Here is a 24,108-nt window from a genome sequence, read left to right as displayed (position 1 = left end):
CAAGGAACATATTTCCAAGAGCATCCTAGTCAAATTAAGGTTCTTTTCATTCTTTTTAAAAAGTGAATTCTTGTAGTGCCATTACACCGATTTCCTATTACCCTGTCGCTGAAGTGAGCTGGCATGTTCCGTCCCCTGCCATAATGTAGTTCCATTGCGGAATGAACCACAAGTGCTATCTTCTTTGCAATGTTCGATCGGTCGCGAATTAAAACCACATTGAAAATCCGACGAAGCTTCGCACAGATGTGTTGCACAGTTTCTCTAGCATGCCCGTCGATCGTATCACGTCGCTCGTTTCAGTTGAGAGCGACCAGTGAACACGTAAAGATGCGTGGAACGATAGAGTTTCTCGCCAAGTTTGAAGTGCTTGCTGTCAACCGGTACCTTCATGCTGAGGCATTACGTCAGATTTCATGACCACACAGAACCTAACCGTCATGCATGACATCAAAGTGCAGCAGTGGTGCGGGAACTTTGAAGCAGGACGTACAAAGGTTCAGCATACGGATGATCTTGTTCAGCGAATGGATCAGGTGATATGAGAAAATCTTCTACGAAAGGCAGTACACAACAAACAAAGAGGAATGTTGTTTTCAGGCATTGTTCTTCTATATGATATTGCTCGGCCGCACACTTCAACTGCAACAAAGATGCTCCTGCAGAGTTTCCGATAGACAATGTTAGACCACCCACCATAAAGCCCGGACTCGGCTCTCTCTTATTTTCACCTCTTCGTTCACATGACCCTTTGGCTATGGGGACAGCATTTTGGCACATTCATCAAGCTGCAGACCAGCATAGGGAACTGGCAGAAAGCACGGGCGCCTGCCTTCTATGATAAGGACATTGTAAAGTTGGTACAACGCTACGACAAATATCTAAGTCGGAGTGGCGACTATGTAGAGAAGCAGCTGGAAAGTGTAGCTAAATGTTTCAAATAAAATAATTTTTATTTTCTCTGTGCTTTCCATTCCGCAACTGATCGGGCATGGAAAAAAATAGACCTCGTATTTCACACAGAATCAACTATTTCAAAGTTAGTGGGATCCTGACTCGATACAGATTATCGAACATTTTGATGTCAAACTTCTATTTATACACTTAGTAAAATAGTCACAAAGGATTCAAAAAATTATGATAGATGTGATTTCATATTTACTGAGATAACATCAATTTTGATTTCCTTTTCGAAATGGAACTATGATGAGAGTATATTAGTTCTTGATTTGGTGATTTCGTTTAAAATAATAATGAGAACTACTTACTTTATTCATTAATGTAATGTTTGGTACATAATATATCCCTTGTTCCAACCAATAGAAAATTTCACAAAATTAAGACTAGGAACAAATGCAAATAATATGCAGGACACTTCTTAGCTTCACAACAGTCGGCACTGTTGCTTCTGCACCTACGTTATAACACTGTTATTTCGAATGCGTTGTTATGACGCAAAGCCTCGTCCGTTGAAGCTTTTTAACAGTACTAATATCAGACGAAATTATTAACGTCTCCTCGAAAACATACCCGCATATAAATACTGTTCGTAGATCTCTTTTTTAAAAAAAAATCGGCGTTAATCAATATCACGTGAAGCAATTCTTTTTTAAAAGTCATTGTTCAGCCAAAATATTTACTAGTTAATAACGATTCAGCAACTGATTTGCGTACGTATTAAATTCCATCTTATTTTACTGCAGTACTGTCAGGGATAGCACACAATTTATCAATTGCCTCTAATTTCTGCAAAGCGTATTTCCACTAAGAATGGGAGGAACACCCAGGGGCGTAGGTTATTCAACCTGCTAAATGCACAACACAAGCACCAAAATTTTGATACATTATATTGAATCTTCGCATCGAGCATTGCTGCTCTGTGGTGAAAACCGCACACTACTGTCAGAAAAACATAACTCATGCCTGTATCCTGTTAGGATGACAAGAACACTTGTTACTTAAAGAGCAGGACGTGGTTGTTACTGTGGGTGAAGAAGCCTTACTAATACTTTTCGTATTTCAAAAGACATTTGAAGGGAATACTCACCCTGTACAAATAACTTCTCTTCTTGGTTAATTCGAATTGTTGATTTATTTTCAAACAAATTTCAAGTTAATCGCATTTCATCAAGACTAGGAACATGGAGCAAACGCCCTCTAAACCAAATGGATGAAAAACTCTTGATAACAGATCAGATTTGATAAAAACAGAAACAAAAACAAAAATATTTATCAGGATCACTACATATCCGCAAAAAGGTGCTGTAACAATGGGAAAAATGTATCATTTCCAGTGTGAACTTCTGGAGAATCAACCTTATTTAAAAGATTTGGGCCGGTCGGCGTGGCCGAGCGGTTCTAGGCGCTTCAGTCTGGAACCGCGCGATCGCTAAGGTCGCAGGTTCGAATCCTGCCTTGGGTATGGATGTGTGTGATGTCCTTAGGTTAGTTAGGTTTAAGTAGTTCTAAGTTCTATGGGACTGATGACCTCAGAAGTTATGTCCCATAGTGCTCAGAGCCATTTGAATTAAAAGATTTGGCAGTCCTGAGTTCCACCCGTTCCCGTGTCCAAACGTATCTAGATCTGGAAAGCGTTTCAAAAAAATATGATGGCAGTCATGGGTCGGTACTTCTCGGTTGCCAGAGATCCTACAGATGTAAATCCTCTGCTGATGTTACGCAGGCATTCCTGAGTTCCACGTGCCGTCCATCGAGCCACTGGAGCTGAAGGAGATCATTGCGACGGGTGGTCCCACGCTGCGCATCACGGCGACCAACGTGCGCGCCTATGGCTGCAGCGACTTCACCATCAACCGCATGAGGTGAGTGCCGCAGGCTTTCTCTTCCAGTTCTCTTCCATGCAAGGCCACCTACACTGTGTGATCGAAACTACCCGGACAACCTTTTGAAATGTGGAGCTGACCATTAAAGGTCACGAGAGGCGGACCTGCCAGAATAAAAGGATACGGGCCGTGTAGTGTTGTCAATGGAGGAGCAGTAACATCTACATCTACATTTATACTCCGCAAGCCACCCAACGGTGTGTGGCGGAGGGCACTTTACGTGTCATTACTTACCTTTTCTGTTCCAGTCGCGTATGGTTCGCGGGAAGAACGACTGTCGGAAAGCCTCCGTGCACGCTCGAATCTCTCTAATTTTACACTCGTGATCTCCTCGGGAGGTATAAGTAGGGGGAAGCAATATATTCGAGACCTCATCCAGAAACGCACCCTCTCGAAACCTGGACAGCAAGCTACACCGCGATGCAGAGCGCCTCTCTTTCAGAGTCTGCCGCTTGAGTTTGCTAAACATCTCCGTAACGCTATCACGGTTACCCTGTGGCGAAACGCGCCGCTCTTCTTTGGATCTTCTCTATCTCCTCCGTCAACCCGATCTGGTATGGATCCAACACTGATGAGCAATACTCAGGTATAGGTCGAACGAGTGTTTTATAAGCCACCTCCTTTGTTGATGGACTACATCTTCTAAGGACTCTCCCAATGAATCTCAACCTGGTACCCGCTTTACCAGCAATTAATTTTATATGATCATTCCACTTCAAATCGTTCCGCGCGCATACTCCCAGATATTTTACAGAAGTAACTGCTACCAGTGTTTGTTCCGCTATCATATAATCATACAATAAAGGATCCTTCTTTCTATGTATTCGCAATACATTACATTTGTCTATGTTAAGAGACAGTTGCCACTCCCTGCACCAAGTGCCTATCCTCTGCAGATCTTTCTGCATTTCGCTACAATTTTCTAAAGCTGCAACTTCTCTGTATACTACAGCCTCATCCGCGAAAAGCCGCATGGAACTTCCGACACTATCTACTATGTCATTTATATATATTGTGAAAAGTAATGGTCCCATAACACTCCCCTGTGGCACGCCAGAGGTTACTTTAACGTCTGGAGACGTCTATCCATTGATAACAACATGCTGTGTTCTGTTTGCTAAAAACTCTTCAATCCAGCCACACAGCTGGTCTGATATTCCTTATGCTCTTACTTTGTTTATCAGGCGACAGTGAGGAACTGTATCGAACGCCTTCCGGAAAATAGCATCCAACTGGGAGCCTGTATCTAATATTTTCTGGGTCTCATGAACAAATAAAGCGAGTTGGGTCTCACACGATCGCTTTTTCCGGAATCCATGTTGATTCCTACAGAGTAGATTCTGGGTTTTCAAAAACGACATGATACGCGAGCAAAAAACGTGTTCTAAAATTCTACAACAGATCGACGTCAGAGATATAGGTCTATAGTTTTGCGCATCTGCTCGACGACCCTTCTTGAAGACTGGGACTACCTGTGCTCTTTTCCAATCATTTGGAACATTCCGTTCCTCTAGAGACTTGCGGTACACGGCTGTTAGAAGGGGGGCAAGTTCTTTCAGAATGGGTCGATTAAAAAAGTTCACTGACATCGGCCGTGGGTCACTCATTGGATGAGATGCGAGTAACAGATCCACAGGATCGTTTCAACCGTTCTAAAGTTGCCCACGTCACCTGTTGTTGAAGTGTTTGTGAAGTGAGAACGCGAAGGAACAATCACAACCAAACTAAGACCAGGCAGAGGTCATGTACTGACGGACGGGGATCATCCCACATTGCACAAGGTTGTTGTGAAAAACCGCATGAAATCAACGGAAGGAATCACTCATCAGTTCCAAAAGTGCTACCAGCGATCCATGTAGCACAATGACTGTGCATAGGGCATCACAACTCAAAAACCACAAATTTATGTAGTCATTGCTAAGTGCCGCCCGATGGGCTGTAAACAGTAACGCCCCTGGGCAGTGGATGACTGGTATCAAGTAATTTGGAGCGATCAGTCGCACAATACCCTATGGTAATCCGATCAAAGTGTTCGGATTTGGCGAATGCCTGGGGAGCTTTACCGGCCATTTTGTCTTGTGCCAAGAGTATCGACGGGGTGGTGTTACGGTATGTGAATGTTTTTCGTGGTTGGGCTGTGGACCTGTTATTAAGCTTGGAAAAATTCTAAATGCTGAAGGATATGAACACATTTTACAGCATTGTGTACTGTGTACAGTAGAGGAACACTTAGCGGACAATGATTGTTTGCACCCTGTCGTAAAGCAGCTTATGCAAGCGAGACCATGGTTTTGGACAATAACATTGCTGAAATGGACTGGCCTGTCCAGAGTCTCGAGCTGAATTCAGTGGGAGAGTTAGAATGTCGACATCACTCCAGATCTCAGCGTCCAACGTCACTAACTGCTCTGGTTTCGGGTCTTGAGGATGAACGGTTAGCCATTCTTTCATTGACATTCAGACATCATTTACTTTTTACTTTTATCAACAGGGTGTCCCAGGAGCTATGGTCAGTATTCAGGGATGTGACAAGAACAATAATTCGAATCAAAAATGTGTAGTAGACATTGGCTCTGAAATGCATAACTTAAGCTTAGGAGCTACGAGCATTTCTTCATCTACGATACTGTGAACATCTCTTCCACTGCAAGCTCTTTGCCTTCCATCTTTTTGGAGGAGGTAGTATGCACCAAAAGAAGAAACAGTTGTCTGATACAATCGGTTCTAAAATGCATACGTTAAAAGTTATGAACACCTGTTCAGTAGAAGATATGTGTTTCACTGTTGCCAAGATGAACACATGGTCATGGCTCTTAAGCTATGCACTTTAGAGCCCATGTTCTATGCACATTTTTCCAGGTTCTGGTCTATGGTAACACCACTAAAAATATGAAAAGCAAAAAGCTTGCACTAGAAGAGATTCTTTTCACTGCAGCGTAGATGAGCAAGTGCTTGTAACTCTTAATATTTGCATTTTAGAGCTCATACTTACAGGACTTTTTTGATTTGAATGATCGTTCTTGTAATCGAAGATTTCTCCTTGGACATCCAGTGTCAACTGTTATAAGTATACGAATACTTTATTGGACAAGATTATCGGAACCAAACTATTGATGGTAGACATACTGAATAGGAAAAGGAATTTAATAGAAAACCATAAACTTATTACGGAAGTACAAAATTTTCTAGACAGCAAGGACCAGAAGGTGTGGTCGATGTTACTGATGTTAAGAACAAGAAATATGACTACTGGAAGAAGCAAACAGACTTGGTAAATCGACCGGAAAGATCAAAGTACTAGTAATTCATGATCTTTTACTACTGACAGCTAGCAGTGTGTTATTAAACTTTGTTCTCACCTCTACATCACCTCTGGAGTGAGATCTTTAGTTATGAACGTATCGGACTCAACCTAACATGGGCAGCATATTGGCTCCGAAGCGCAAGTGCAAACACCAGTCACTGGAGTCGAGTTGTTGCAGGCGGATGTAAAGCATCATATGAAGGCGTGGTTTCCCATTTACCCATTTAAACGATACACAATCAGCGCATCTACTTAAAAAATACTGTACAAATAAACAACAGTATTGTGAGCTTAAAATGAAAGGTAGCCATACTAACCTTGAAGATGATCCACATCAAGGACGACCCAAAAATGGAGCTATAGATTAAAAAAATCGACTGAGTGCACAAATGGGATAGGTCAAAATAGCCGTTACATGATGTATTCATCATCTGATGACATGCTTGTCAGAAGAAAGAGTGGAATTCTTTTGTAGGAAGTGTAACAGTGATAAATGTTTGTACAAGAATTATACCACGTTTTCTGAACATCTGACCGGAACAAGATACAAAAAGATTCTGTACAGCGAGGTAAACATTTTGAGTCCAATGTAGAAATTAAGGCAGCTATAGATAGCTGTTCTGCGGAGCTTCCATTATTGTAAGCATGGAAGCTGTTCCTTTGAAAAAGATTGGCTAAAGGTTGCAGGAAGTGTACTGATCTGAAAGGGGGCCACTGCAAACAGTGAGTGCCGTTTTAACTTCGGACACGTTCCTCCAACGACAGGCCATTATACTTTCTCGTCTTCAGTGAACGTGTGTTGCACAGGAAACACGTGGATATATCAGTATCTTTGCTGAACCCCGTTACAAAAAACGAAAACAGCAAGATTACTTATCATTCGTTGGTACTAATACAGTGAGCTATAAATGTCAACCGCTGTAGACCACGATGGCTGATACAAGCTATACTAATGGTAATGTTTCTCCCTTCGCAGTGTAGACATGCGCAGAGACAAGTTCGACTTCGGCATTGATCTGCCGCACCTGCACATCGTCGCTCGCTACCAGGTGCACGGCCGGATATTGCTCATCCCTATCCATGGCTCTGGACCAATGAGGGGCAACTTCAGTAAGTAAAATCACGACTCTCAGTTATAAATGGGTTCAATGTGTCATCGTTATAGTTAGTACTTTTGTGTCTGCTGGCGATGCATAAGATTCTGTAAACATGGAATCGACAGTAACGTTTTTCTCTCTGTTTACTGCCTTAGTGTTAATTAATTCATGGTACTAGTGGAATGCAAAGAAAAATTATTTCAGTGCTCAGTCAGTTTGTGAATATTTTTCACTGAAAGTATAAAAGTAGTCAATATTCGTTTCATATATAAAGAAACCTGACTAAATATAAATAAAGCTGACTAAACAAACCTGTTAGCCACAAACTTTCGTGTTGTATCTTCTCTTTTTATTCTTGTATATTGCTAAAGATGTTTGACGTTCACTGATAATGTTTGTAATATTATGAGATTTTATCTATTTATTTTGGCATTTGGTCGTAATGACCATAAATCGTTCTACACATTGTAAGGTATTAAATATACTGCAATATTTTATTCTCATAGTTATACTACATTTTTGTTTAAGTGAACATATATTCACACGGAAGTTTATCTATTATGTTATACACTGTCGCACTGTTCGTACATAAGAAACGGTCGACACTGGTTGCTAGTCGTTGTCCAGATGTCACTAAACCAATAGCTTTTTTTGTGACTACCATTCTATTTACAGTAAAAAAAGCACTTATTTCAAAGCTGAAACTGCTATTCAATCACATTTACAACATGAGGACTCAATAACTTTAATTCGTTGCGGACGACTGGAAAGTGAACCGAGATTGAATCACATCCATATGACTTAATTTCTCGTCTGTTTTGTTTATAAAGGGTAATCAAGCTTTTTGAAGAATACCTGCCTGAAATTATGCATATTGTAATGTGGATACATTACATCTGTTTTTCAAAGGCTCGGTTTTTAACTATACCGTTAATTTAAATGAGCAGGGTAAAATTCCTACAGACTTTGAGGAAAACATTATGATCCCCATTCCAAAGAAGGCAAATGCTAAAAGATGTGAAAATTATAGGACGCTCAGCCTAGTTACTCAGGCCTCTAAAATAGTAACCTCAATTACCCTAAAACGCATAGAACAAAAAGTCGAAGCTACACTCTTCGAAGACCAGTTTGGATTCCGGAAAAATAGAGGAACCAGAGAAGCAATATTTGCTCTAAAACTAATAATAGGGAAACGACTAGATAAGAACCTGACAACATACATAACTTTCGTAGATGAAGAGAAAGCCTTTGATAATTTTTAATGGGATAAGATCTTTCAGGTACTCAAAAAAGTAGGAATAGACTATAAAGATAGAAAAATGATATGGAACCTGTACAAACACGAGACAGCAGTTATCTGTGGACGGACAAAACAAGAAGAGGTGCAGATACGGAAAGGTGTCAGACAAAGTTGCGCACTATCCGCTGTTATCTTTAACCTATACATCGAAGATGCGCTGAAAAAAGTAAGGGAAAATTCACAGACATGTGTAGTAATTCATGGCCAACGATTAGACATGATTAGACATGCCGATGATATACCTGTCCTAGGTGAAAGTGAAGAAGATCTTGTAGTCCTACTGAATACAATGGATAAAGTTAGGGGGAAGAATATAATGTTGTTGTTGTGTTATTCAGTCCTGACACTGGTTTGATGCATCTCTCCAGGCTACTCTATCCTGTGCAGCTTCTTCATCTCCCAGTACTTACTGCAACCTACATCCTTCTGAATCTGCTTAGTGTATTCATCTCTTGGTCTCCCTCTACGATTTTTACCCTCCACGCTGCCCTCCAATGCTAAATGTGTGATCCCTTGATGCCTCAGAACAAGTCCTGCCAACCGATCCCTTCTTCTTTGCCTGTTGTGCCACAAACTCCTTTTCTCCACAATTTTATTCAATACCTCCTCGTTAGTTATGTTAACTACCCATCTAATCTTCAGCATTCTTCTGTAGCACCACATTTCAAAAGCTTCTATTCTCTTCTTGTCCAAACTATTTATCGTCCATGTTTCACTTCCATACATGGCTACACTCCATACAAATACTTTCAGAAACGACTTCCTGACACTTAAATCTATACTTGATATAATATGAGAATTAATAAAGCAAAAACAAAAGTAATGGCATGCGACAAAAAAGATCAAGTGAAAGTCCAAGTTCATGTAGGCAATGAACTGCTTGAACAAGTTGATAAATTTACTTATCTGGGCAGTAATATTCCCAGGGATGGAAGGAGCAAGGCAGAAGTGAGAAGTAGAATTGCTCAAGCAAAGGCTGCTTTTAACAAGAAGAAAAACATCTTAACATCTAAGAGCGTCAGCCTTGAAATCAGGAAAAGATTTTTGAAATCATATGTGTGGAGTGTGGCTATGGGTGTGAAACATAGACTCTCGGAACAGAGAAAGACCAGAAGCTAAATTCTTTTGAAATGTGGTGCTACACACGCATGCTCAAAATAAAATGTATCGACAAGGTCACAAACGAAGTGGTTCTAGAAAGAGCAGGTGTGAAGAGAAGCTTCTGGAATTTCATTGTTAAAAGAAGAGTGCAATTTACAGGCCATCTGTTAAGACATAAAGGACTCCTCACACAATCATAGAGGGATATGTCGAGGGAAAAAGACCAAGAGGAAGACCACGGCTGAGGTACATGGATCAAATCGTGAAAGATGTGGGATGTAACACCTATAAAGAAATGAAGATAATAGCTGAAAGACGCACAGAATGGAGACAAACTGCCATTGTAGCTGTTGCAAACCAATCCTTCGATTGACCACTATAGAAGAAGAAGAAGATAATTTGAGATCATGAGGTTGTCATATGTTCATTACCTCTTTTGATAGTCTGTCCATATACATATTATTTCTATACACAAGATATCTATTGGTCAACGTCGTTGTTTTTATTTCTAACTTCCTGCTTGAAATCCAAAGTAGATTTATGAAATATCCCCATAATAGTGGACGAATGCAAAAGTCAAAAGAATTCTGGGTATCTAATATTACCAGAGGAACTGAAAAAGTGCTCAAACATCAGACTGTTTAGCAATTTGCAATGCACTGGAAATTGAAATAAGAGAAATACGCAACATAGTAGAGGAGTAGGACGTTTTTAACTGAGTGGAAAGATACTGAAATGGTTGAGGAGATTAGGTGAAATTCTAGGAGTGTGGATATATTAATCTTAATTCGATAGTTCAAGATCAAATGTAGTCTACGTGCTAGATGTTTGTTGACCTAAGGGGCGTCCAACGGATTCAGCTACCATCGCCGCTCACAGCGGAAGTCATGAGTTTGCGTCTTCTAGTAACGGTCTTCGTTGGGCATATGCTCACCAAATGTAGAATCAGATGTCTGCAATGTCTAGCCAGTCCAGCGAGGACCAATAATTTTATACAATTCAGTACCACCTAATAAATTTGTCTTTTTTCTCAGTGTTTACTGAGCTGTAGATGTTTTTATATACACCACTCGCCATTAAAATTGATAAACCAAGAAGAAATGCAGATGATAAATGGGTATTCATTGGACAAATACATTATACTAGAGCTGATATGTGATAAAATTTTCACGCAATTTGGGTGCATAGATCCTGACAAATCAGTACCCAGAACAACCACCTCTGGCCTAATAACGGCCTTGAAACGCCTGGGTATTGAGTCAAACAGAGCTTGGATAGCGTGTACAGTTACAGCTGGCCACGTAGCTTCAACACGATACCACAGTTCATCAAGAGTAGTGACTGGCGTATTGTGACGAGCCAGTTGCTCGGCCACCATTGACCAGACGTTTTCAATTGGTGACAGATCTGGAGAATGTGCTGGCCAGGGCAGCAGTCGAACATTTTCTGTAACCAGAAAGGCCTGTACAGGACCTGCAACATGCTGTCGTGCATTATCCTGCTGAAACGTAGGGTTTCGCAGGGATCGAATGAAGGGTAGAGCCACGGGTCGTAACACATCTGAAATGTAACGTCCACTGTTCAAAGTGCCGTCAATGCGAATGCGTCAATGAACGAGACGTGTAACCAATGGCACCCCATACCATCACGCCGGGTGATACGCCAGTATGGCGATGACGAGTACACGCTTCCAATGTCCGTTCACCGTAATGTCACCAAACACGCATGCGACCATCACGATGCCGTAAACTGAACCTGTATTCATCCGAAAAAATGACGTTTTGCCATTCGTGCACCGAGGTTCGTCGTTGAGTACACGGTCGCAGGCGCTCCTGTGAAGCAGCGTCAAGGGTAACCGCAGCCATGGTCTCCGAGCTGATAGTCCATGCTGCTGCAAACGTCGTCAAACTGTTCGTGCAGATGGTTGTTGTCTTGCAAACGTCCCCATCTGTTGACTCAGGGATCGAGACGTCGCTGCACGATTCGTTACAGCCATGCGGATAAGATGCCTGTCATCTCTACTGCTAGTGATACGAGGTAGTTAGGATCCAGCACGCCGTTCCGTATTACCCTCCTGAACCCACCGATTCCATATTCTGCTAACAGTCATTGGATCTCGACCAACGCGAGCAGCAATGTCGCGATAAGATAAACCGCAATCGCGATATGCTACAATCCGACCTTTATCAAAGTCGGAAACGTGATGGTAGGCATTTATCCTCCTTACACGAGGCATCACAACAACGTTTCACTAGGCAACGCCGGTCAACTGCTGTTTGTGTATGAGAAATCGGTTGGAAACTTTCCTCATGTCAGCACGTTGTAGGTGTCGCCACTGGCGCCAGCCTTGTGTGAATGCTCTTAAAAGCTAATCATGTTCATATAACAGCATCTTCTTCCTGTTGGTTAAATTTCGCGTCTGTAGCACGTCATCTTCGTGGTTTAGCAATTTTAATGGCCAGTAGTGTATTTATTGTTTTCATACTACAAGTATTTTGATTTAATGATGCACAAAATGGACCGATATTGAGACTTCATGTTCAAAATAAGATATCTTTTTAAATAATTTCCTAAATAGTTTCCTTGAATAAATGGGTCTTATATATGTTACGTAACTAAATATTTTTCTTTCAGCTAACTGTAAAGGTGACGTCAGTCTCCAGGGTAAAAGGATAATACGACAAGGGAAAGAATACATGACATTCACTAATATGGATGTCCGCTTTCATGTAGGAAAAGGCAGCATTCATCTGGACAACTTGTTTGGTGGCGAGAAGCCATTAGGTAAGTTACGGTCCTTTTAGCTGTCCAAAATTTAGCTACAAAATTATGTTAATTTTGAAAATGCAGTTTTTCCCAGTGTATCTTGCTAGTAAAATCACTAAGGCGAGTGACAGAATCATCGTAAAGCAACGTTTCAAAGAGTTTTATACTCTTCATCTTCGCCTAAAGAAACCTAGTAGGCAAAGCACTGAATCGTTACTCTAAGACGTAGCTGCCACTCGGCTGGTAACAGGAGATAGATTCATCTCTGTAAATAATGGTTTGTTGTTCAACTTAAATACAGAAATAATACATGGGTACTCGTCTGTAAAGACTTATTTTAGCTATCTAGAGTCTGTCATCACATAACATTTAATTTCTAATTTGAGTTTTAGTGTTGTATGCTTGTCGTTTTTAATAATAATTCACAATATCTTGAGAATTTTTTAACGCCACGCTATCAGAATAATATCAGACAGTCTGCCCTTACACTTGAAATTGAATAGAAGCCACTCTGTCTTGTTTCTTTAGTGGCATAAGAACCTCATCAGTGTAGTGTCTCTACTGGGTAAGCTATATTTAGTCATCATTGTATCACGTACAAACTTACCTCTCAGTCACGAGACTTCCGACTTCTATGATGCCAGCAACCACCCTTTTTCTTCTGGATTTTTTTCCTCTCTACATATCCTCTCCTCGCAGTAAACTTATAAACCACCTCTGCCGTCCAACGACGAATATTATCGACGAAAATTATCACTTTAGAGCTCCTCAACAGAGCTTGTTTAACTATTCCTGGAAGCCTTGACATTTATCCCATTAGTTCCGCCCGTCCAGATAAGGGATTTCCATGAAATTTTCCCTCACCTATTCTTCAAGGCACATTATCATCTCGTATTTCAAGCGTCAACTGAACCTTTTTAGTTTTGTAGCTTTTGTGGCTTTACATGCAAAATTCCTAGTTTCTTCTCCTCATGTTTTGTCACTGTCCACATAAACACAAAAAATCAGAACCTCTATCCAAAATTTGCTGCAATATCTGATATCAATATAAATCTTTAAATTCAGGAAAAACATCGTCTGCAGCAGCCATTCACTGTAAGAATTACTTCATTTCTACTGCAATCTCTTCCACAGTTCAGATTGTTGGTTAGTCACTATTCGGCTTTGAGTTGATCTTGGTTACTTTTGTCTTTGTTTCGCTTATATTCAACTCATAACCTAACGCTGTCCATTCTTTTCAACAGTTCTCCCATACTTTTGGCCAAAAAAGTTACAGATCTCTTAACCTTAGCGCTGATGTCTGCTTCCCTGGTGTTTTTGCTAATGTGACTGGCGCTTTTACAAAGTGTATAGCTACGTTTCCCACACTTATTTATTTTGCTAATCAAAAAGTGATATTTAGTTGGTTAGTGAACTTATTGTCTAAAAATCTGAGACTTTGCATCTTATATTGATTGTTATCTGTGTCTGCTTGTAAGGTAGTGGAAGGTGATAAAAAAGAAGACAGGATCAAATAAATTTATACGAAGAGAAACGAAAGGGACGAAAAGGAAATGAAAGAATAACAAAGGGAAATGAAAGATCTGCAGCCACTAACTAAAAACTATTAGGAAGGAAACTAGTCCTTGGTTTTGTATTCAACAGGTGATGTTCGAGAGAAGTTTATAAGGAATGAAGAATAAGTTATTTTATAAATTCGCACGTAACACCAAATTCTTATTTATCGCGCAACAAACAAAGGCACTGCTACAGCATAAAAGTGCAAAAGTGATTTAACGCGTGAAAAATGAATATGCCTCGAATCAGTGACGTACAAGTAAACAAAATATGTTCAAAAGTGGTGAACTTCGAAATATAACGGTCGTTTTTGAAACTGAGTTCATACGCTAGGTAAAGTATTTCGTAAGAACGATAATGATCTCCACTTCGCTCTAGAATGACAGAAACTGGTAAATGAATGTTAATAAGGATAATCTTCATACAAAATGCCAAAATTGAATGTTAATATGAATTATGTTCACGTAAAATGGCTAAACCCAAAGTGCTATAAGATACTAACAACATCACATTTGAGAAAATGCCTGGAAGAAACTTCATTGGTGGTTGTAACTGATACAAAAAGAAATCTGCATGTACTCTAAGAGCATCAGAAGCAAAATACGTTGTCTAATCACACAAGCAGCAAAAGTTAAGAGCAAAGTGACTTCAAAGGAAAGAAGCCTTGACAGTTCACCACATTAAAACAGTATGTAAACTCACAATTTTACATCTAAGATAAATGGCTCTATGGCATGTAACACTGTGAGCCTATAGTGGTTGGCCTAACAATTTGTAAATTCAGTTACTTTCATCTACACCCTTGGAGAATGTGGAAATTTTTGTCACATTGATACACTTGTTTTAGGTAAGTATGTAGAAGAAGAACACACAAAGTTTTTAGAAGGTACATTGTTTTGTGATGGAAGTGAACTGATTCAAACAGGAAGACGAATGACTAAACATATACATGTGTAAAAAACCTAAGGGTGAAAGTGTGCCGCCGCCAAGTTAAATAGCTCGTTGAAACTTAGACCCTGCTAAGGAAGAACTGTCACAGTACTGTACAGAAGGTAATAGAAGGAATCGCGCAGTGGGACAAACAGAAATGACACTTTTATTCAAAAGTAACAATTAATCTGATGTGTACTAAACTTTATGACTGTCTCATCGAAATTACAAAATGTGGGGCCATGGTTCTTAGTAGAGAGCACGATTACCATGGACGGCAGTGCAGGCTCTGCAACGGGCTCCCACGCAGGTGACAAGGATGGTTAGAAATACTTGTGGCAGGTCGTTCCATTCCTCTACCGCCGCCGTTGACTACTGCTGGTTGATCACTGGTGTATCTAGACTCTAAATAGAAGTCGGGAACGACAGACCAACGCATTCGCCGAATATTCTCTCGCTCCAAGAGCTCCTCCGCCGGCACTGTTCGATGCAGTCGTCCACTGTCATTCATATAAACCAAGTCTGAGTAGAAGGTATCGATCAAAGGACGCACATGGGGAAGGATGACAGTATCAGAAAAACGTTGACCAGTGAGTGTATCGTATTAAAAGATTTGGAGATTAGTATGCCAATCCAACATTATGGTTCCCCGCACCATAACACTTGAATCACCGAAACTACCATGTTCGACAATGTTCGTGGGTGCATTACAAGTTCCCATTTCTCCCCTCACAAGGGTACTTCCTGAATCGCTGCTCGTTGGCCCAGTCTCTGTGCTCTTGGTACAATTACAAACTGTGCCGCCGATGCGCGGGTGTCAACGGAACACAACGAACTGGTCTTCGGGAAAAGTGTCTACCTCCATGCAGTTGGAGAGCCACTGTGGAGCGTGAAGTTGTGCGCCTTGCAGGCGTGTTAAATGTGGTTGCAATTGATCCTGCTGTTTGACGTGGATCACTTCCTGACTGTTGCAAAATAAAGCTGTCATCAGCTTGCTGTGCTCTGTAGGTGACTGTGGTCGATTACCTCCTCTCCTTCAAGCAGCAGTGTTGTTGGGGTACGCTCGCCATGCACGTGAAACAGTGCTGTGTGCCATAGCAAACTTCTGGGCTAAACTCGTCACACTTCACTCTTCTGCCAGTTGCCTGATCTGAAGTCATCGAAATGTTGTCTATGGGCCATGCTGTAATGAATAACACCACCACAGTACACCATACCTGCTCGCTGTGTGAAACACACTGTCTTTTCAGGTTCCTTCAACTGCTTAGTGTAGTGGAACCAGCACCACTTGGCACTGTAGTCACGCTGATCTCACGCCTTCTGACTTCCGACTTTCTGCACACGACTAGGAGACCTCTGAAAATATGCTCCCTCACTTTCATTCAGTTCCACCTAGTTGTTAATATGTTATGATACTTATCTATCTCGTCCAGTATACTGTTTGGGATGCTGAATACATTTAGCTAACTCTGAAAGGTTTGGAATATTATCACTGTGAATAATGAGTAACAGATTTCAGGTCCTGGATGACGTAATACACGGCAGCACATAAGGCAACATTAAGAAGGACGTAGTGCATCGCAGGAAATGGAGATGGAAAGGGGCTTCTGATATAACAGAAAATTGATTATGGTGACGCTGAAGAATATTCCTTTAGCAATGTAGTAGGCTACAGATTATCTGCATTACACCAGAAGTCTCTGTGATTATAACACTTGCATGTTAACCTCACTTTCGATTAAGTTTCGTTTGCTTTTGATATCCTCTGACTGAAAAATTACGCTTAATCTTTACAAAGGTCTTTTACTATGTGTCAATGCTGATTAGTTCGTGCTCGCTTCAGTTAACTCATTGACAACAATGAGCTGAGTCTATAGCTGTGAGGGAGGTAGAAAATGTTTGTTACCCGTGTACTGTAAATATTTTGTACAGCAAGTCGTACTAGTTTCGATTAGGAATGTTCCAACAATGAATCTTACTCGGTATGTTTTTGATGCCATTGTACTGAGCAATATCGAGACAACTCTAGTATAAAGTGTTCTTGACTAAGACATGTTATCCTAATGTTGTTACCAAAGTGTGTGTCACAACTTTCCTGCAGGTAAGTCAAAGCCAATGCCACCTAAAAGAAATTTTAGCATATTGAGAAGATTGTACATCAAACATTTCCTGATGAATATAAACTGTCCTACTTTCCTAACTCTGGAAATTTTTCGAAATCACGCACCACCTGACCAATCAGAGAGCTTCTAAGCCAAAAGACACAGCTTTTGCTCTCCACCAATCACAGCCCAGTATTTTATCGGCCATTACAAGAAATACGTAAACAGAAAAATAAAATATCTGCTTAGGGTTCTTTATTACTAGCAATCCATCTATTACAGTTTTAAGTGTTTGCATGTTAACAGGACTCACACTACCTACTAAAATAATTCCTGTGCAAAGCGAATGACAATTGTAGGAGCTTATTGTGAATGATATGACACTTTTAAATTAAATTTATTTACTCAAATTACATTTTTTAAAACTGAGCTACTAACCTGTGCAGGTTTTGAATCAATGAGACTGGTTCTAACAGACAATATTTCTCGTTACATTGTTCCCATTCTTTTAAACATTTCTCACGTGTTGTAAGGATTCAAAATTAACATTTGTGTGTGTTTGTGTGTGTGTGTGTGTGCGTGTGTGTGTGTGTGTGTGTGTGTGTGTGTGTGTGTGTGTGTGTGTGTGCGTGAGAGAGAGAGAGAGAGAGAGAGAGAGAGAGAGAGAGAGAGGCAATGATGCTTCAATAGCTAGATTACATTTGCATTAGTATATCTTTGGGCATCCTTGCGCAATTTTTGGTACATATTTACGTGCTAAATGTACATATATACAGTATCTTTGTTTTTACAAGCCATGTCTCCTTTCTATGACACCATCATGCTTCTCCCCTCTCCTAACCCACGTTCCCTATATCAGAAGTAGAGCAATCAGACAGCTTATAAGCCAAGAGACACATTTTAGATCTCCCAAACACAGACCATAATTTTAGTGACCATTACATTTTTTTTTTTTACTTGACACCACTTGGTCAGTCGGAGTTTCTAAGCTGAAAGGCACAACTTTTGCTCTCCTCCAATCGCAGCCCATTATTTTACCAGCCGTTAAAAGGAAACAACCAACTGCAATTCAGTACTTTGCTGGCCTCAGAAACGAAATAGTGCACCATATTTGTTCTCTCACCTCCTACTTAACCACACAGTTAAATATTTCTATATTTAAATTGTCTACATTGTTAATCAAGATAAGTAAATAATATCTGCAGTAACAGCACAAAACACCTATGACTCGCTCATTAGCACCATGATGTAACTTACAGATTAAGCCGTCATTGACAGTATTTCCATCTCTGTATTACTTATCAGTCATATGGAACTACACACAATGTTTATAACAATTTTACTTCCATGTTAAACATGTCTGTCGGAAACATATAAGGTATGTGACTTAAAGTAATTCCAAGTGTGTACGATTTATCAAAACTATGAATGCTTGTTGATGTCATGTGTAACAATGTTATTTCTGTGTATATAAGGCCTATCAATAACCCATAAACAATAACGACAATACTGGTGTAACTTCAGTGTTTTTATGTCTAAAACTCTGTTAAAATACAGGTGACACTACAAATGTACATTACAGGTTAAGATTCACTGGACAACAAGTGAAGTTTGATCTTAGTACCACACTTTCAAACACAATGGAGCGCCGAAATTAAATATTTCCAGACCTCAGTTGTCTGCATTATCGTTCTGTAAAAGTACAATACACTTGCGGCTAAAATAACATGTTAAGTCTAAATCACTCCAGGCAAATGCCGGGATGGTTCCTCTGAAAGGGCACGGCCGACTTCCTTCCCCATCCTTCCCTAATACGATGAGACCGATGACCGCGCTGTCTGGTCTCCTTCCCCAAACCAACCAACCAACCAACATGTTAAGTGGGCAGTGCTCCAGCAGCTGACTATTCCACTTAGGCCTAAATGACCCTATGTTACTGCTAGTACAAAAAGGAACGCAATCAAGGATCATTTTAGGAGCAAAGAAGATAATGCAGGAAGAAAAATAAAAATCGAAGCTATTAACTGGCTGATATAACTTTCTTTATTACTTTTGATCTAGGGCTTACCTATGGACACATTCCACCACCATGTTTATCCATAGGCATCATGTTTTCCAACACTGCAGCACAACACACAATACTAAAAATGGTATACTTAAATGAGACGTTTAATGCATTTTATCACATAAACTGCATATTTTCGTATTATGCAATATAATATCTAAATGCACCAAATATGACATGTAAACAAGGCTTGGCCAAAGACATTATTACGGACGAAAATCCGATCTTTGCACGGAAATAAAATTCCATGTAGTAGTTATTAAATCATACAAAGATTTCTTCTATAACAGTACAAAAGATATGTAACAGTACTATTGTGATTTAAGTGTCCTACAACAGTGAAAGTAAATACACATAGCTCTTGTATTGGCAGTAATAATGATCAGACTTTCATGATAAGCTGCACTTGGCAATGAGAAAAGTTTGGTCATTGCACAACACTTCAAAGAGACCAAAAATTGTCTGTACCATTTGTCAATATACCTAAGATTTGTTGTATAATATTACAAAACACACATGGCACTACTGATCCAACTTACATGTTAAGGTGCACCTGGTGAGAACTCACTTATGCTGTCACATAGTGGAAACTATATGGCTCTTTGGTGAAATAGAGCTTAGTGAACAATAGCTTTAACATCTCAATTTAATACACATTCACATAGGAAAGGAACAAGGGTTGCTATGCTTCCAGGGTTCTGTATTAAACCTTGTCCATCATTGTCTTTGACAGAGCAGTGTTTATCAAGTGTCTGGTCAAGTAGTATTTACCTATCACATTTGGAGCTTTTTCGTGTTATACTCACTTATCACGTAAAAAGGCAGTTGGGTGATACAATACATTAAAGATCTCATTGAAGCACACTGTTTTTGGTATGGTTGGTTGTGCTAAAGTGTCAGCAAAGTGATGCTTGTGGATAAACATGTTAGTGGAACATATCCACAGATAGGTCCAAAATCAAAAGTAATATTAGTCTGTCAATAATGGAAATTAATTTTTTTCTGTTGCATTATCTTACTACCCTGTAAAATTGTGCTTAATGAGATTCGTTTTTGAAGTACTGGTAACAGCCTCATTTAGTCCTACACCTAGGAGGAAGTAGCAATTACTAGTTCATTACCCACTTAGCATGTCATTTTAGCCCAATGTGTTTTGTACTATTATATGACAATAATACAGACACCTAAGGCATGGAAATACAATTTTGGCATTCAACTTGAGAGATTATAGTCTTGTTTCTGACGTCAAGTGTACGTTACCTTAAGTTACACAATAATTACACTCCTCCAGTAAATGAAATTTATTTTACCTAATATGTGTCTTTTCTGTAGAACAGTAATACAATCAATATAGATGTGGAAATATTCAATCTAGGGCTGCACTGTTCCTCACACCAAGTATGGTACAAGAATTAAAGTTTGCATGTTGTCCAGTGCAACTTAATTTGTAAGTTTGCTTAGTTGTGCCATGTGTATTTTGACAGACATTTTAGGCATGGAAATCCTGTCAGTTACACAAATATCGTCAATATCTTTATATACTTGACAGATATTTGAATATCACAAGCATTGTGTATGCTTGTATATTTTTCATAAAGAGCGCAAGCATGGATATACTACAAGCTACATCAGTATTCTCAATACCTTTATCTATTTTTGATAAATAAGAACAGTGTAGAAATAATATTGTGATTCTGAAAGTTTCACCAGTTATGGTTGGAATATATCAACTGCTGCAAATACATGGGTGTAACACTTTGTAGGGATATGAAATGAAATGTTCACCTAAGCTCAGTCATGGGTAAAACAGTGTAGATTCCAGTTTATTGGTAGAATGCCGAGGAAATATGATCACTCTACAAAGGAGATTCCTTCCAAATCACTGATGAAACCCATCCCAGAATACTGCTCAAGTGTGTGGACCAATATCAAATAGGACTAACTGGAGATATTGAACATATGCAGGGAAGGGCAGCACAGATGGTTAGGCTTGATTGATCTGTGGGAGATTGTCATAGAGATGCTGAAGAAACTGAACTGGTGGACACTCAAAAGTGGATGTATACAGTCCTGAGAAAGCCTAGTGACAAAGTTTCAGGAAACGATTTAAAATGATGACTGTAGGAATGTACTACAGCCCCATAATGTATTGCTCCCATGGGAATTATAAGGAAAACGTTATGTTAATTACAGCATGCACAGAGACATTCAAACAATCAGTCTACCTGCACTCTATACCTAAATGGAATGGGAAAATACTTAGTAAATGGTGCAGTGGGAGATACCCTTTAGCTGCACGGGTTTAGCCGAGCGGTCTAAGGCGCTGCAGTCATGGACTGTGCGGCTGGTCCCAGCGGAGGTTCGAGTCCTCCCTAGGGTATGGGTGTCTGTGTTTGCCCTTAGGATAATTTAGGTTAAGTAGTGTGTAAGCTTAGGGACTGATGATCTTAGCAGTTAAGTCCAATAAGATTTCACACACATTTGAACATTTTTGTAGGTACCCTTTGCTATGAACATTACAGTAGTTTGCAGAGCGTAGGTGTAGATGGTTCAAATATTGAACTTCGTTCATTGCCAAGTGTGAGGTACAGAAAAAAACCGAGTGAGGTGGTGCAGTGGTTAGCTCACTGGACTTACATTCGGGAGGACGACGGTTCAATCCCATGTCTGGCCATCCTGACTTAGTTCTTCCGTGATTTCCCTAAATCTCTTCAGGCAAATGCTGGGATGGTTCCTTTGAAAAGGGCATGGCCCACTTCCTTCCTCATCCATCCCTAATCTGATCAGACCAATGACCTCACTGTTTGGTCTCTCCCCAAAACAACCAAACAACCCAGGAAACAAAGATGGGGTCTGGCTATTTCATTTTAATGGCCAGTAAAATGATTTGCTGTAATTGGAGGAGAACAAAAGGTGTTAGTTATAGCTTAGAAGCTCTCTGATTGGCTAGCTGGTGTGGCTCATGAAGAAATATACAGAAATGTAATTGGTTGCTCAACTACTGGGCTGGGATTGGGCAAACGACAAGATTGGCATGTTAGCTTAGCTCTCTGTATGGTGTATTCCCAAAAAAAAGTGTGTGTGGCTTAGGAGAGAGAGAGAGTATGCTGACATCATAGAAAGGGGGCATGGCTTGTGATATCACAGGTACAGTATATAGACATACATTATACACCACATATGCCTTCACCTGAAAGTGAACCAGAATTTCGATAGCTATGCTACTGTTATGCTTCAGAGTTTTGTATTCTGAAATTATGACAATAATATAACTTTACAAAATGTACATCAGTTCTGTATTTTTTCCAGGTGAAGCTGTCAATAATGCCATCAATGCTAATTTTGGAGCTTTTGTGAATGAGTTAAAGCCATCTATTGAGCGAGCTCTTTCTAAAGCAATGCTGGAAATCTCAAACAGAGTGGTACATTCATACCCACAAGATGTAATATTTCCTGAGCATTGAATCTCGGAAACTTTTCCTCTAGTCGAGAAGAACATACAATTTTAGTGCGTGTTTTCATTGACACTATATACTTTTGGTCAAAGCCAAAAATTGACTTTTGTGGTGTGCACTGAACAAGAAAAACTGTGAAGAGATAATCTAAGTGTATAGATGAGACTTTTAAAATATCAGACTTCTGTGAAACATAAATATGAGAAACCAATACACGAAACACATCTAACATTACATGGTATAAAGAATAAAATCTTTTCCTGAGCGGCTGCAAGAATACAGTTGCGTCAGAATGATAAATAGCAGCTGTAAAGAAGAAAGCAATAAGTGTTATTGGTGCTGGTGTAAGGTGTCAAATACAGCTTAAGAGAACTATAGAGTAAGAACACCAAAGTCATACATGTCTCCTTGTACAATAAAATTTTATTGTCTCTGAGATAATTTATAATTCACCAGTTGTTAAACTGAGCTATAGCTGTTGGATTTATAAGCAGCAGCTGATAATTACGGCAAAACGTTTTAAAATGTAAATTTATTAAGTGTATTAATATAAGAATTGCAATTTGTAGAAACAGTAAAGTTAAAAATCTTGTATGAGCAATGTACTAAGCCAGTAAAAAACTTTTTGTCAGCTTTTAGACTGTGCATTTGCCGAGTGTCTGTAAAATAAAAAGCAGGAATTTTTAACTTTTTACACAAGCATTTTAACAGCGTACTTCTTAAACCATATGTCAGATATGTTAGTGTAGTGTTAAAGGATACCTTTCAAATACTCACCATCCTCCACATAACAATAATTTTACAGGTATGCCGTTATAATATGTTCAGGATAGCTGTATAATCAGTGCTAATGTGCTGATGTGCTGAATTGAAGAGTTTACTAACATATTCTCAAAATCTAGAACTGACCTTATATGCAAGTTGGTCTGGAATGTGATATATGTGAAAATCAGGTGAGGTTAAATATAAACAACAACAGATTGCATTATGGGGCGGTGGAAGGATATGCAACAAAAATATGAGCACAAACCCGTATTACCATTTTAGTGTATATACTTCATCTGGCAACAAAACAGACAGAAAAAAGGCTGTTACTTCTGGTGTTATGTGCATGACACAAAACTGAAAAATACAGGCACTAAAACGTAATGTCTGTTGCAGTATAAATGATTACAGAATGCAAATCATGATTTAAGATAGTTTTGTAAGCAATTCTAAATCATATTTTATATGTGTAAGTACTTTTCTTCTACGTACATACCACTGGGTTATCTGACTGCTCATTCCTGGGAAATAAACGACGTCTTTTAACAGGCCATATTCCACTTCTTTCCTCTTTCATAATCAGTTGAGAGAGTGTAATAAATTAAATATGTTGTAAAACATGTGGTACTAAATGGCAGCCTGTGTCACACTATAATGGTAGCCAAATACCAATAAAAAGTGAAATGATAACTTTATGGGAAGAGAAACTGACATGACTTTAATATAGCCAGCAAATTCTGGCACTTATATGCAGGTTCATTCACTTCTAAGAATCTTTTCATGAAGTATTTACTGTTGAAAATATTGAAATACCAATATCTTT

The 24,108-nt window shown here is 39.5% G+C and overlaps 1 protein-coding gene across 1 annotated transcript in view; it reads left to right on the top strand.

Moving 5' to 3' along the window:
• LOC126236998 (protein takeout-like) overlaps window positions 1–23,158 on the top strand; it is a 59,715-nt gene extending 36,557 nt beyond the window's left edge. The window contains exons 3-6 of the mRNA XM_049946723.1: window positions 2,684–2,822; window positions 7,124–7,257; window positions 12,280–12,429; window positions 22,375–23,158. Coding sequence (XP_049802680.1) covers window positions 2,684–2,822; window positions 7,124–7,257; window positions 12,280–12,429; window positions 22,375–22,529 — 578 coding nt within the window. The 3' untranslated portion in view covers window positions 22,530–23,158. The remainder of the gene's footprint in view (window positions 1–2,683; window positions 2,823–7,123; window positions 7,258–12,279; window positions 12,430–22,374) is intronic.
• Window positions 23,159–24,108: the final 950 nt, after the last annotated feature.

This window comes from Schistocerca nitens, chromosome 2 (genome assembly GCF_023898315.1).
Source record: "Schistocerca nitens isolate TAMUIC-IGC-003100 chromosome 2, iqSchNite1.1, whole genome shotgun sequence".
NCBI classification, from domain to species: domain Eukaryota; kingdom Metazoa; phylum Arthropoda; class Insecta; order Orthoptera; family Acrididae; genus Schistocerca; species Schistocerca nitens.
Note: the sequence above shows the minus strand (reverse complement) of the source record. Positions and strands in the feature narration are given on the sequence as shown.